The 14990-nt window shown below is 39.2% G+C and overlaps 1 protein-coding gene across 3 annotated transcripts in view; it reads left to right on the top strand.

Moving 5' to 3' along the window:
- LOC411213 (discoidin domain-containing receptor 2) overlaps window positions 1-14990 on the top strand; it is a 228311-nt gene that overhangs the window by 195346 nt on the left and 17975 nt on the right. For all 3 annotated transcript variants that reach the window (XM_026441769.1, XM_006565510.3, XM_394687.6), the window contains 4 exons: window positions 5110-5233; window positions 7399-7550; window positions 8960-9273; window positions 14604-14795. In XM_026441769.1, coding sequence (XP_026297554.1) covers window positions 5110-5233; window positions 7399-7550; window positions 8960-9273; window positions 14604-14795 — 782 coding nt within the window. The remainder of the gene's footprint in view (window positions 1-5109; window positions 5234-7398; window positions 7551-8959; window positions 9274-14603; window positions 14796-14990) is intronic.

Here is a 14990-nt window from a genome sequence, read left to right as displayed (position 1 = left end):
CGTTTATCAACCGGAATTAATTATAATGTATACGCCATATTTAACGATAAATCGATTCTTGATTAAATCCCCTGTGAGAAGGAAAGCAGAAAGGAGACATACTCTAGAATCTTCAATTTTACGCCTGTCTTTCAGTTTCTTTTTTATCGAATGAAAATTTTGCGAGAAAAAATAATTAAAAATGATTAATAATTTATATTTTTTCTTCTTCTTGTTTATTTTCTACTATTAAAACAGTATATGATAAAATATTTCAACGTGTCTCAAATTGAGCTAATTTGAATAATACAATGAATAGTACAAAAATAAAGTAACTTAAAAATAAAAAATATAAAATATAAAATACTGAAATACTATTTTATATATTGAAAATGAAACCAACGAATTATCTTCCTTCTTTTCTTTTCATCGTCTAATCAATTTCATAAATCGCGCATTATTTAATTATTTATTCACTTAATAAATCTAGCATGCCATTGTATTATAAAACGAAGAAAACGAGAGACACGATGATAAGTTTTGCGAAGCATTTACACTCTTTATAATCTTAACGTTACACGACATCGTTTATTTCGTCGAGGGTGTATCCATAATATCCGGAAGACGTTTCAGTGGCTACGATATTTTCGAGTAAAAACGTTTTCACAATCGAAAAGGGTGAGGGACGTATCAATCGAGAAGGGTCCTTTTGTGAGGTCGATTGATATACTCGCGACCGCTACAAACACTGGTCGACCGAAAGGGAAGGGTATTATGGCCCTGTCCACGATGAACAGGGTGATTTAGGGGAAGAAGTCGGTATTTTGGGGGACCAGGGATACGGATGATGATCGTGTACAACGTGAGAGATGCTTTTTCTTTTCTTTTTGTATACTTTTATTGTGTACATTTTCTGAAAAATCGTTGTGCAATTTGGAATTTAGAACATTTTGGATTAATTTTATATCCTTTGAACGATGTTGATAAATTGATAATTATAAACATTATGTTTTCTGATTTGTTTTCTTTTTTTTTTTAATTCCATTTGAGGTAAACAAAGTTAGAAATACAAGGGAGGATTATTGTAATGCGTAAAATATATAAAAAAAAAAGAAGAATGATAATAATAACAAAAGTTTCATTTCATTTGGATTATTTTACTTTGTAGGAATAACAATTTGAATAATAATATTACCGTTATGGAAATCGTCTTCTTTCTGTAATTTTATTTCGATTTACATGCATGTTTTCCGTGCATTTCCCCTTTTCCCGAGTGTTAATCCGAGTGCGTTTTTGTTAATGAAATATATCTGGTTTATAATAATGTTTCGGGTGAATAATAAAGTATAAGGACCCGTGTATTGTTTTTAACGTTCGACGTGTGTTGTTAATTTTCAGCATTGTGCATCGGGGAATTACATTATTCAGAATTATAAGTGAATTTAAAACGATGAAAAGGGCTTTCAGTGATTTTGTTTTAACCGTTCCGTATCCATGAATATTCCGAATTACACTCCGCGCTCCTGTGAACAATTCTTTACGATAATTGGAATCATTTTTCAAAACAGAGACACTCCTTTTTTTTTCTTCTTTTTTTAATACATTTCAACAGAATTCACGCGCATATTTATAAAAACGATTTTTAACGCTTCGATCATTCCCGCGTAATAATTTCTCTTTTTCGAAAATCAATTTCAAAGATAAACGGATCCTTTTCTATCCATAACATTTCATAAAATCTTTCTATAAAACATTTTAAATTATTAAACAAACTTTTCAAACGTGTGTTACATCCTCTTCCAATGCTTTACATTCGAACTGCACCCACAAAACGCTCGATATCCAACTTGAACGTCGTTAAGATCTTTCGAAACAAAACGGGGCATCAACCCTTTTAAGCGTGAAAACATTAACACGCCTTACACCTCGAGCTTCTTTTCACCAATCACCGCCACGGTGTTTATCGTGTAATTACTATTTTCAATTAACTGGCGAGGGAGACGGGCCCGATTATTTTTCGCTTAAGCGAAGATCGGTCGAAAATGCCGCCGCTGTGATTGCTCTCTCCCGGTAATTAATTTTTCCATCGTTGTATCGAATCATCCAGCTTCGCCTCGATCATCGAGCGAATGGATGCCGCCTCTCGCGCCTCTCCTCGCCCCCAAGATTTCCACGTTCCCAATTACCCGGCGTTCCAACGGTGGATGATAACCGGTATCGTCGAGCAAACAAGCGAACCACGGTCGAAATTAACCAACCTCTCCCCCACCCTCTCATCCTCGCGATCTCGTTCGATCGAAAGGATCTCTGTCTCTGTCTTCGCCGTTGTTTCCGCCAACGTGAAATCGTGAAATATCCAAGGGAATGAGCATTTCGATCGAGTCGTCAAAACGACGCTCATCGAATGTTAAGAGGGGAGGTGTCGCAATAGCTTGGAAGAAATGAAAAGAAGAGAGAGAAATTGGGAGGGGTGGGTGGACAGGAAGGGAGGGAAAACGTATATTGGGGAGGAATAAATATTTCCATTTCTTCTCGAATGGATATCGAGAGAGATTTCGAACTTCCTTGATCGAATTGTAATTAACATCAAGAAATGCCTCTACAAATTCTGGTCAGAGAAATGTTCGAGCTTTTTCCAAATATCTGATTCGATCTTGCAGAATGAAAGTGACGAGAAAACGAGGAGAGGATGAGAGGAGAGGATAAAGAGAAGAAAGAGAAGAGAATTTCGAATTTTCTCGAATTGTAATTAACGTAATTATCGAAGAAATGGCGCGTTCTCTTCTGCAAATTCGATTCTCTCAAAAAATGTTATTCGAAATATCTTTTTCCAAATATCTGATGATTCGATCACCTCTCGTAGAACGGAAAGGGAACGAGGGGATGGAAGAAAGGAAAGAAAGGGAAAGAAGAGCAAAGAGATTCGAGTAGAATCTCGATGGCTAAGTGGCCATCTTATCTTAACTGCCGCGTCGCGGAGAGCATCTCTCTGCCACCCTAACGCTTCCTAAACGGAAATTAACGCCCTCCTCATGCCCTTCTCTCCTCCCCCTTGAGGAGCAAATGCTCGAAGGGAGCTTTTGAGAAGGAGAGGCAAAAATCAATGGATATTATATATCGCGATGGGTGCTCGACGTGATCCCCGAGCTTATCGGCTCGGTGATATCGAAAGGAAAGGGACACGATGCTTCTGGCCAACACGATTGTTTGCCGTACAATGAAAGCATTAATTTCCTGGGGTGGCGAGCCGAGGTCCTCCTTTCTCCCCTTCCGAGTCAACGATCCGTAGCAAGGTTCTTCTGAGGAAAGAAACGTGTTGAAACGTGATCGTGTACAATAAATTTTTACTTGCATTGAATTCGTAATTTTTGTCAAAATTTAGAGTGCGTGTATGATTTCAATCAGTTGTGTACTATTACTCGTTGTCGTTAATTATAGAAATTATAAATTTGAATATTCGTTCCCGTGCTTATTACTATTATTTTATCTTTAAAAGGGAGAGAAAATTGAAAAGGGGGAAAAATGGTGGACAGAATGGTTCTAGATAAAATGAAAATATAGGATGTGATAAAAATATTTGCTTCGCTTGAACATGAAAATATATGCAAATCTCTTTTGCCTGTATGTATCTAGTTCAAGCACCGTGTATTTTAATTCTCTTTTTTTTCATCTTTTTTTTTTTTTTTCAGCAACAAATATCCGTCGTAAAGGTCGATAACAAATTTTCTAATGACTGGTTCGCCTAACAATCTCGACTCGATTCATTATGATAAATTTTTTCGTAAGATCGATAAAATTATTAAATTCTATGATTTTCTTTGCTGGTAGATGGTGGTGATAAATAACAATTTCCCTTCTTGTCCTTTCCTCCCTTTCTTTCTCTTTCTCTTTCCTTTCTACAAAAACGTTTAATTGTTTATCTGAACTATAAACCGAATATTCGTCAAAAGATTGATTATGGACCAACGAAGCGATACCCTCCCCCACCCCACCCCTCTGATCGAATTTCCTCGGCCGTCCGGGGAGAGCGATGACTGATAATTACCCGATGATATGGTTAAATTTTATTCACGGGAATTACGTGGCCCGTTGAATGCGTATCGATGCATTGTGCCGATAATTACGTCGTATGAAATTATTAGCAACGCCACGCCACGCCACGCCGCACCGCGGTTCCGTGGTTCTTTCGTCGAATGACGATGAATGATAGCCACGAGATGAGAGATCGAATTTTAATAACCTCCTTTGCCTCGAATTTCGAAATGGGATTTCGGTTTCGGAAAATCGGTTCGGAGAAATCTGATCGGCATTAATCTGGAAGTTGGAGCGTTGTCGGGGAAACACCGATGCGGGATGATAGAAGAATATAAAAGGCGCGAGGAAAAAAGGAGGAGAGAAGAAGCGTTGCCACGCTTCCAATGAATTATGCATTGGTTATATTATAACGCGAAAGTATCAGTTTAGCGTGTAAATATGCAATGAGAATGTAAAAAATGGTAGAGGGGAAGAAAGAAAAAAAAAAAAAGGAAAAAGAAAAAAATTCAATGTAAATTCCCTCGCCGAACGACTCTGTTTTCGATGACCTCGTTATATTCGACCGTTTATGAATAATTTTGCGAACACTTTTTTTACGAGCCAAATATTCTCAAAATTTAATCATCGAAATCGACACCATAGAATACATCCCTTTTACAAATATTCCTTCATTCACACTTCCAATACCTTCTGCGATATTTATTTTTAATCTTCTTGGATAAAATTTTATCTCTGCAACAATATATATATATAAATTCAATATTACATCTCAAGTCCTTTTTTGCAAATTTAAAAAAATTCAAAATTGAAAGGATTAAGTAAGGAATATCATTTCTAATCTCGTATCAAATTTATTACATTGGCGATCTTCCACGACGAAATATTATATCCATATAAAAGAAAAAGGGAGGAAACAAAAAGCACGGCTCGATGGGTCATGAATATTCGAAATGACGGGGGAGGGAAGGGGGAGGTATGGATGACGAGTGGGGCGAAGTGACGTTTCCTGCGGCGTATCGCTTTTATACGCGCGCGTATATGTGTGTGCATAAACGTCAGGCGCATTAACGAGAACGCTCGATATTCGGCCCGCAGGTCTCGGTGCAGGAGGAGGGCGAGGACAAGGGACCAATTTGCCCTCCGCTTCCGGCGCAGTACCAGCCGGCCGCCTACGCCACGACGACACCGCAACTACACAAAACTATCACGGATTACAGCGGTTGGTAGTTGACGTTAAGTGCGACACTTAAGCCTTTCGAATTTCAACATGTGTGCATGCACAGTTACGCCGATTTAAATTAATTCGAGCTCGGAGGAGGAGTTTGACGATTATCAACAACCCGTGTCCCGCCAAGTTTATCAACCCGACCTCCGAATTTCCACCTCGAAATTTTCGTAATGTCCCACTCGAACACGGACCGTTACACCTTTCATCGATGCAAATACGTTTGCATTGGAAATTGGCGATGTTTCGATGGGGGGAGGGAGGAAGGGAATGTACAGGTGCGCGAATGTACAGATCGGTTGGTTAGATTAATTTTGTTCCTCCCCTCCCTCTGTGCTTTGGAATACATCGTTTGCGAAGTTGCAAATTTTTCACCCGATTCGATTAATTAAATACGAAACATGAAAGGTTATCCCTTTGCACTCGAATGATCATTCTCGAACTGCGATGATATTATTTGTGTTTGATTTTTCTTTTTTTTTTTTTAGAATATCGTTTCGTGGATAGATTCTTAAACTCTTTGCTTCAAATAGATAGATTTTCTTATGTAAAATTAAGATCGGATGATGCATCTTCGAGTATTCGAGTTGATAATGAAATTATGATACAGAAGGATGAAATTTATTTCTACTGGTAAAGAAATTAACGATAGAGAAAAGGAAAAGCAATGATGAAGAGACAAAAAATAAGGATATTAAGGTTCGTTCTCAACGAAATATAAAAAAAAAAACGATATTAAGAAAATATAAAAGTTAATTTGTGGAAATGATCATTCCAGATTAAGAAATTCGTCGAACACGCGGACAAATCGTCTCGATTTGTTTCGAGAGCAAAGGGATATCGTATCATATTATCGAGAAACGGGATGAAATCGATCCCAAAAAATTTTGAATCGACGCGAAAAGAAAAATTCTAACGGAATTATTTCGTGTATACACATAACCTTAGCAACGTTTCCCTTCCCTCGATGTTACGCGTTAGCGCGGCGCGTAATTCAATAGCGGGAAAACTGGAAACGAGTGGGCCCGCGTTGCGGTGCATTATCGAGTTTGCCTTTGACTGAAATTACATAAAATCGGAGTGGGGGGGGGGGAGGAGGGCGTATGGTCGTCGAACGATAAACGCGCAACACCTACCGTGATATGCGAGCGTGCAAGCGTTCGAATTAAATTGCGGTTCTAATGATCGACGTGATATTATAGAGTTCGTGGTACTTAAAGTCGACGCTTGGACGTGTGGTCAGCGCGAATCATAAAGTGGCGCGTCGATTTACCCTCCCCCACCCTCCCTCACCCTATTTCAATCCGTCTCGGCCGAGCTTCGAAACCTTCGCTTTGATTCTCGTGGCCCGGATGATCGAGGTATTCGCGAATTGCCGTAATTCTCGCGCATAATAATTCATTGGTCGGGCGTAATTGAAGGCGAAAGGAAAAGAATTCGTGTTAACTCGCGAATTACGGAGTTTGAAAAGTATGGCTCTTGATTCGAATCGGGCGTAGGAATCGCTCGAATAGTTGACCGAGTTGTTTCGTTTCTCCTTTACCCGAGATATCGGTATGAAATTTCGTTCCCTCGAACGAGAGAGAGAAAGAGAGAGATTAAAAAATAAATCTCCTTCGATTAATCCTGACCGTGCACTTGGAACAAAGCTGGCGATTAATTAACCCTGCGTACAACCAATTGCGTATAATGAAACGCTTGTCGGATAATTTCGCAATTTAATCGGGAAATTCATCGTATATATCGTTTGAATTACAGGGAAAGTACAGGGAGATTCGAAAGTCTTATTTATTCGTTCTAGAATTTCATTTTGCTTCAATGATATTTCAAATTTAATATTTCGAACGATATTTAATACACCTTTCTTTTTAACATCTTTCCAAAATGATTCTCTGGATAAACTAGAAGAAATAAATTTTTTAAGGAAAAAATTTTTCTTTATCGATAGATTCATCGAGTATTCTATGATATAATTAATCGTAAAAAAATTGCAAAAATAGTAAGACAAAAAGCAAATGTTACTTTTTAACCGTCAAACGAAAAGAAGAAAGAAAGTGCTCGTTGCAAAGTTTCAAGGAAGTAGTGTAGCAATATATATCTTTCCCATCGTGTCTCTAGCCTTGTCAAAATTCTTTTTTCCTCCCCCCACTGTATCGCAGGGATCACGGAGGTGCAGCCGGTTTTTCCGCTGTTGCTGAACACGGCGATCAATCTTGCCAGGCCGATTCCCTCGGTTCAAGAATATCCATCTAATCCGCCGCCCATACCGCCGCCACCGGAAAAGTATTACGCCAGCACGGAGATCTGTAAGGTGAGTATCGAAGAAGAAAAAAAAAAATAAATAAATGTAGGTCGATCATGCGATCCATGACGATTGGTCGAGTCGTTGGGTATTAATGCGGGCCACTTGAACGCCTGAAACTGTGTCGAATACCGGTTCGTGACTTGCGGATCTTAGATCGCCATGGCGGCGTAATCGCTCGAATCGTTTCCCTTAACGCCTCGTTGTTTTCTAAAGATATCCCGAAATCGGACGATTCGAGAGATCGACTTCTTCTTCTCCGACGACTTTGATCGATCTTTAATTACTTGCTTCCTTTACTATTAAAAGTAGAGTTATCAGGATTAGAGATAAATTCTGTTATCGATTTTTTATGTACTTTTAAATCGAATATCTTGGAAAATTTCTTAATTAAATGTATTTCCTTAGAAATACATTTTGTATAAAATGAATATATTTTTATTAGATTGTATAATTGGAGAGAAATATAATTACAGGTAGAAATTAAAAATTAACTTTCGAATTTCCTGAAAATTTGAAGATACGTAACAAGAATTGTTGGACGAAATTTAGTGTATCTTCTAGTGTATTTAATTTCATGCTTGAGTGCAAAAAATGCACTTCTGAAGGACCTCTCGATGTTGTAAATGTTAATTTAAATTTAATACCGTTCGCGATTTACAAAAAAAAAAAAGTTAAAATTCGCAATATTTAAGGCAAAACGATTTGTAACAGTTTGAACAACGGTGAAAAAAATAAAATACGCTCGCGCGATCGATAATCACGGACTTTGTACATTTATCGGGCGGTGATCATTGTACGCTTTCGTAAGACGTCTCCCCTTTGCAAAGGTCTCGCATTAGTCATGATTGATAGTCCTCTCCGGTTTCCCCTGTTTTTCGTCCATTAAGCTTCATTATTCTCCGCGCGATGCATTTTAACACGCGCTGTTGAACACGCGGTGTACGGCGAACGCTTTAAACGCTTATTAATTAAAACGAAGAAATTAAAAGAAGGAAGAGAGAGAGAGAGAGAGAGGAAGAAATAAGGGCGAAAAAGAAATCGGAACGGGAGTATAGAAAATTAATCACGACGTTAATTTTTTTTTCTTCGAGCCAATTCCTTTGAAAATGAAACAAGTCTGGAGAGTCATTTTTCTTAAAAATGCCACGAGCCGCTTGTTACGTGCTTGTTCATCCACGGATGGTAAAAAACTTCTCTCTCCAAGTAATCGGAGAATAGAAAATATGGAACGGGAAAATTCGAGTTCGAATTTCTGTCAAAGCTGAATATCTACGAACCATCTTTTTAATTTAAAGGGGGAGAGAGGAATTAGACGAAACTCCATTTTGATATTTTCTCGAAACTCTTGGATAACTCTTCCTTTTCTTGTCCTCGATGGTTGACCGATCACAGCAGATTCTATATTTTTATCGCAGAATTCCCTGCCACCGTTGCCACCATCCCCAACGCCGAGCACACCGCCCCCAATGAGCGCGAAAGCCTCGAGCAGCATGACAAGCTACAGTCCCGAGGACATGCTCACCGAGGAGGAGGACGAGGTGGCCGAGTGCATCTTAGACTTCCCCCGGGAGAAGCTGAACATCGTTGAAAACCTCGGTTGCGGATACTTCGGCGACGTTCACATTTGCGAGGTCGACAGGTTTCCAGGCTACGACGAAGTTTTCCGGAACACGGCCAGCGACCTGGTCATCGTTAAGTCCCTGAGACCTGGATCCTCGGATGCGCTTAGGTAAGAGCGTGCTTGTGTGTTATCGAAAAACTCAAAATTTCACCGATATTATCGACCGAGAATGATATCGAGAATCTAATCATTTTTTTTAAATCGAAAGGGGATGATTAAGGAGAATCTCGAAATTTCCATTGTATCGAATAGAAAACATCGAGAATCTCGGTTTATAATAATTTTTCAAAACGAAGGAGAAAGGAAAGAGAGTATTCGTAAAAATGCAAGAAAAGAAACGTTCGTATCGGATGTTATTGGATTATATTGCGCGTATCATAAAGATGGAAATTCGGGTATAGATGTTTTCATTCGGCGATCGTTATCGTAATATTGGAAAATATTTTTTGGAAACGGAGGCTAAGTGGTTTGGCGTGAGCCAAATGATGGATCTTTTTTTATATGATCGAGAGGGAGACGAGAGAGAGACGTGGAAAGATGATAAAAATTTCACATCGCGCGAATTTTCATTCGTCGATATATATAAATTGATAAAAACGTAAAATTCGTGAAATTCTAAATATCGTCGAAATAATTGGAGACGTATTTTTTTTTTTTTTCCCACGTCGAGGAAGGTTAACGCTATAAATTGAGTATACGCGCGAAAATTGACAAGGGAATTTCGAGTATGACAGAGCGTGGCACCCGAACCATTGCCACCGAAATGTATCCAGCTACACAATAAATTGCAGCCGTGTCAATAGCAGAGTAATAATTGAGTAATAGTTTGTCGCGTGTGTAGCGCGTAGAACGGTTGTTACACAGCCGTGAATGAAAACAGGGTATCGGAGGCTGTTATCGACAAACAAGCGAACGATCCTTCCCATCTAGATACGTTTATCCTCCTCCCTATAATAAAATAGAAGCAAAAAAGGGGGATGGTAAATCGTACGTATCGAGTGGAAAATTATTAAAAAAGAAAAAGAGTATGGAATTATCGGTTCCCATCGTCTCGCGTACGAATAAATACTTTTCGTATCGGCCAAGTATTTTTTCGCCACGATTTACCGTGGCAATTTTCTTCGCGCGGCCGTCTGAGCGAAACAACGGGGGAGGGAGAGGGGGATTGCGCGTCGCGTGGTAGAAATCGGGAATCGATAAAGCTCCACGGCCATAATTAAATTTGCCGATAGAAATGAATGGAACAACGCTTTATTGCCGCACTCGTTTCGAGCCGGTTTAATAGAGTGGCCCGGAACTATTAAGCGATCCGATATTTCACACCTAACCGAAAATACGGGGAGGAAAGTAGTGGGATTAAGGCGGGAAATTATCTCGATTATGGATCGATACTTTGATCGTTCGTTCTGATGCTGATCCGAGTTGAGAGATGGAATGTATATATGTACGTATAGATGGGTCATCCGTGGAAAATTATCCCGATTATCGATTATATATTTGGAGAAGAGGGGAGGGGGAGGTTAATAAGGCGATAATTCGATGAACAGGGTGCAAAGTGATTTCACGCGTAATGACACTGACCGGCCGCGTATTAAGTTGGGGCGCTTTAATGCGGGAGAAAGTGTTTAAACTGGTCGATGACCGGTTTATAATCGAATAACTTGTCCGCGCTCGTTGCCGCGCGATTTTTCTCGACTCAGGGGTCGGCTATTAACCGAATCCTAAAAATCTTTCGCTCGTTTCGGCTCGTTTCGCGCAATTGACGATAAAACTCTGGGAATTTATAACTTATAGAATGGCGTATAGAAGTTTCTCATTGACTCGACGCTCAACCGTGGAAAATTTAAATCCGTCTCGTGTCTCGGTCGTTTTAATAATCGAGTTTAGACGTTTTTAATGCGCACAAAGCAACGTTTCGCAAGTTTCTCGTTACGTTTCTCCAAGTTTATTATTAAATAACTCCGGCTATAAGTTTCAGAGTTTCCGGTTTCGTTCAGAAATTTTAGAATCGTACCGTATTTGAAATACATATATTTCCTGAAAATACCAAAAATAAGAAGATTCTCATTTATTTTAACTCGATATTTAACTCAAATATTTCTCAAGGAATAAAATAATTATATATACCATAATTTACGTCACGTCACGGGTTTCCATTAAATCTTATTAAAATTGGAAAAAATTTAAATTGCTATACACTCGGAAGATAATAACCTCCGGTCAGCAATCAAATCAAAGTTCACTAGTGGCGCGAAATGCTTCGCCTTTCAAATGCTTTTTCATTTATCCCGATTCCAATTTCGGTTTCCTCAAGTATCGTCGTACAAGGAAAAGGTAACTTTAAATCGTAAACTCTATTAAAATTACGAAAACTCTGAATCGTTATAACTTCCAAGGTTTTCGATCGATCGATGAGAAACCATTGAAACGTTTTCTTTTAAACGCTTCCTTTTAAAACACTTTTCGATTTATCCCGATACGACTTCCGGTTCTCAAAATGTCATCGTGTGAAAAGGGTAATTTTTAATCGCTCATTATCTTCGTCCTTGCGACAGACGAGATTCCTGGAAGAATATAATATTTTTCCAGGGAAAAATATAGAATATAAAACATAGTCTTCGTATCTTGGCAATCAATTGACATATCGGGATGATATATATAATAAAAAGGATTTTCAATATCATAATTTCCTCTATATTTCTTCGAGCGAGTTTTCCATGTCAAAAGATTTTAATTTCTTCCTCTGTTTTTTTTTTTTTTACATGAAGCATTTTTCTTTAATTTTACAGTAATCGAAAAGATAAATTGAACATTCTATTTGATTAATCAACCGTTCGTTCGTTTCACATTTCTGCACACCTGTATCGTGATGCAAAATTCATGAGGGGACTATAACGTCCTCGGCCGAACTTTATGCATTTCGTCTCCGATCGATTTCGAGGCGAAGGAAGCGGACCCGGAAGTACACGATAAAGCGTGTCCCGGCGTGGAACACGCGCTGCGTTATCGCTGGCACAGCGAAAGGATGATCCGAGTAGACAGGATCGGGGGATTACAGGGGTTGCCTTCGCTCGCGGAACGTGTATTGTCGAGCGGCCTCTTAACAGGATACCGGAAGTACAATCGTCCCCGTTTATCCCTTTCTCGCTTCAACGTTCCTTCTCCCCTTAATAAAAATATAGTAATTTTGCGTGCCGCCATTATTAAACGCGAATCAATACTTTCTGACCGAAACTTATTAAAATTGAAAAAATTTAAGATTTTCTAAAAGTATCGTAAAACTTTGAAATGGAATCTCTGTTGATATTGAAATTTTGGATCATTTAATTTTTATTTATCTCTTCAATTTTCGATTCGTTATTACTTATTTTTAAAAAGAGGGATGATATTACATCGAATTTCAATTAAAACGATCTCTCTTCTCTTTCTTTCGGAAGAAATTTTTCCTTTCCCATCCCTGAAAAGACCCTCGAAGAATTTTTTCCACAACACGATCTCGTTCGATTAAAAAATCTTGGTTGGAGGAACGATTCCTCTTAATTTCTCCGGCGAGGTGTCCATCCTCCCAAGATTCCTTCGTTCAGCGAAATTTTTCGAAAAATTACGATTCGCCCTACGTCGGCGGGAAAGTTTCGATTCGAAACTCTCCGCTCCACCGTCCCGGAAACTTCTTCTTCGCTGACCTCCCCAGAGGGGAGGCGCATTTCCCGGAATTGACCATGGAGGAGGGGGAACAACTTCTTTGTCTCGCCTGGAAATTACCCGAAATAGCGAAATTTATTAATTAAGAGGCGGAGGGCGGCGTCTACCGGTCATAATTACCGGGAAATTCGCGGAAACCTAGGTTGCAACTTTCCTCGTTCGAACATCCTCCCGCATATAAATCCTCCTCCGAATAATATACGAAATATCCATGCAGGATCGATCTCGACGAAAGAGAGAGAGGGAGAGAGAGAGAGCGTTACTTCCCTCGGACCAACTGCGCCGGACGTTGTTACGCCCGCCAGCAAACTCTCTTATCGCGATCCTAAATATTAGACAACCGAAACACAAGCGAAAAGCTCTGTTAAACACAGAACTCGCAGTTCTCGAAACGATAATCTCAGCAGTGGCCATTATCCCCGGCCCACCGTGTTACGTAGCTTTCACCGGCTACAAAACCCTCCTCCATTCTTCCGTTGTTTCCCCTTCTCTTTTCGTGAAAGGTCGAAAGGACGACGAAGAGAGAGAGAGACAGATGTGTATATGTGTTACAGTATCCCAAGAGGAAACTGAATAAGTTTGCCAGTGTGGTTGGTAAGTCGTGCTGAAGCGAAGAAATTATGGATTTTGATCTGCTCGTTTTTTAATTTAATTAAACGAAGAGAAGATAAAGTCTATGTACGTATACTTGATGTTTATTTTTTTCTTATCCTTTTTCAATTATACGGATTAAAGGAGATGTTCCTCTCTTTAAAGTTTCTATTTTAATCGAAGTATCTAGAATATTCTATAATGTAAGCGTGGAAGCAGGAATCTCCTATTTCGTTCTCTTAAATTCAAAATTATTTAATAATTAACCATCGTGTTCGATGTAGGTCTACTTCAACAACTCACAAAACTACAGAATATTGTTTTTTTTAAATAAATAAAGTTAATTGTCTTTCAATTCTAAAATATTAGAATTGAAGATATGTAGATATATAGATAGATTGAAGATAGAATATATTAGAATTGTCAGAATTATTGTCCTTATCCTGTTTATATAAAATCCATATAACCCGATCGAATCGAACTTATTGCCCAAACTCTCCGATCCGAATACTCTCATGTGGACCTGTCTCTCATCCGACTCTATATCCGACCAATAATCCCTCGATTATTTGCACAGATCGGTTTCTAGCGCTCTACACAGTCTGAGAGAACGCCTTCTTTTTCGAATGCCTATAGCAATGACCCTACAGCAGTCTGTTCGACTCGTACGCTCTTCTACCCCCCTAACTTTCGCTTATTCAAACATCCTGTGGCTTATGATCCCTCTACGATGGGTTACATAGCCCGACCGATCTCCGATTCGTTCGCTTTGTACTCCCTGTTATTTGAATTTTCGATTATAACTCTTATTTTTCTACTCCAATGATTCCTGTGATTCGAATGTCTGATCATCCGAACTCTGTCTTAACTCTTTGTCTGATAAGATTCCATTCTTCGAACTGATCCTTGCTCCCAATTATTCAAACACTTTATTGTCTTAACTATTTTATATATACATATATAAACACTCATACACATATATACACACATATATATATATATATATACACTCGAGAGAATATATCACATAGTTTATACTTGTTCGGTACAACCTCTCGAGTCCGTGTATATTGAATAACCGGCCCGAGTTCGTAGGGTGGCCGACCATAAAGATATTACTTCTTTGTGTCGTGTGTTTTTTCCAGGATAGAATTTCAAGAGGAGGCAAAAAAGCTGGCACGGCTGGCCGATCGGAATGTCGCGCGGCTGCTCGGAGCGAGCCTCGGGGACGACCCGATGTGCATCGTGTTGGAGAACGGCGAATACGGGGATTTGAATCAATATCTGCAGAGGCATATAGCTGAAACGTCGACCGTGCACACTGCTAAGACCCTCAGGTAACCCGAAGGCTAATTATCTTGTACAGTATATATCGTGTATACGAAGGGGTAATATAAGGGTGAACTCGTGGAAGGATTCTCGTTGTTAAAAATCTTTTTGTAAATATTGTCTCTTTGCTCTCGCGTTTACGAGCGGCTTATCGTGGATTACGAGGGTTTTGTGTCTCGTCAAGTGTCTCGTGAAGAGAGGGG

The sequence above is a fragment of the Apis mellifera genome, linkage group LG7 (assembly GCF_003254395.2).
Source record: "Apis mellifera strain DH4 linkage group LG7, Amel_HAv3.1, whole genome shotgun sequence".
NCBI lineage: Eukaryota > Metazoa > Arthropoda > Insecta > Hymenoptera > Apidae > Apis > Apis mellifera.
Note: the sequence above shows the minus strand (reverse complement) of the source record. Positions and strands in the feature narration are given on the sequence as shown.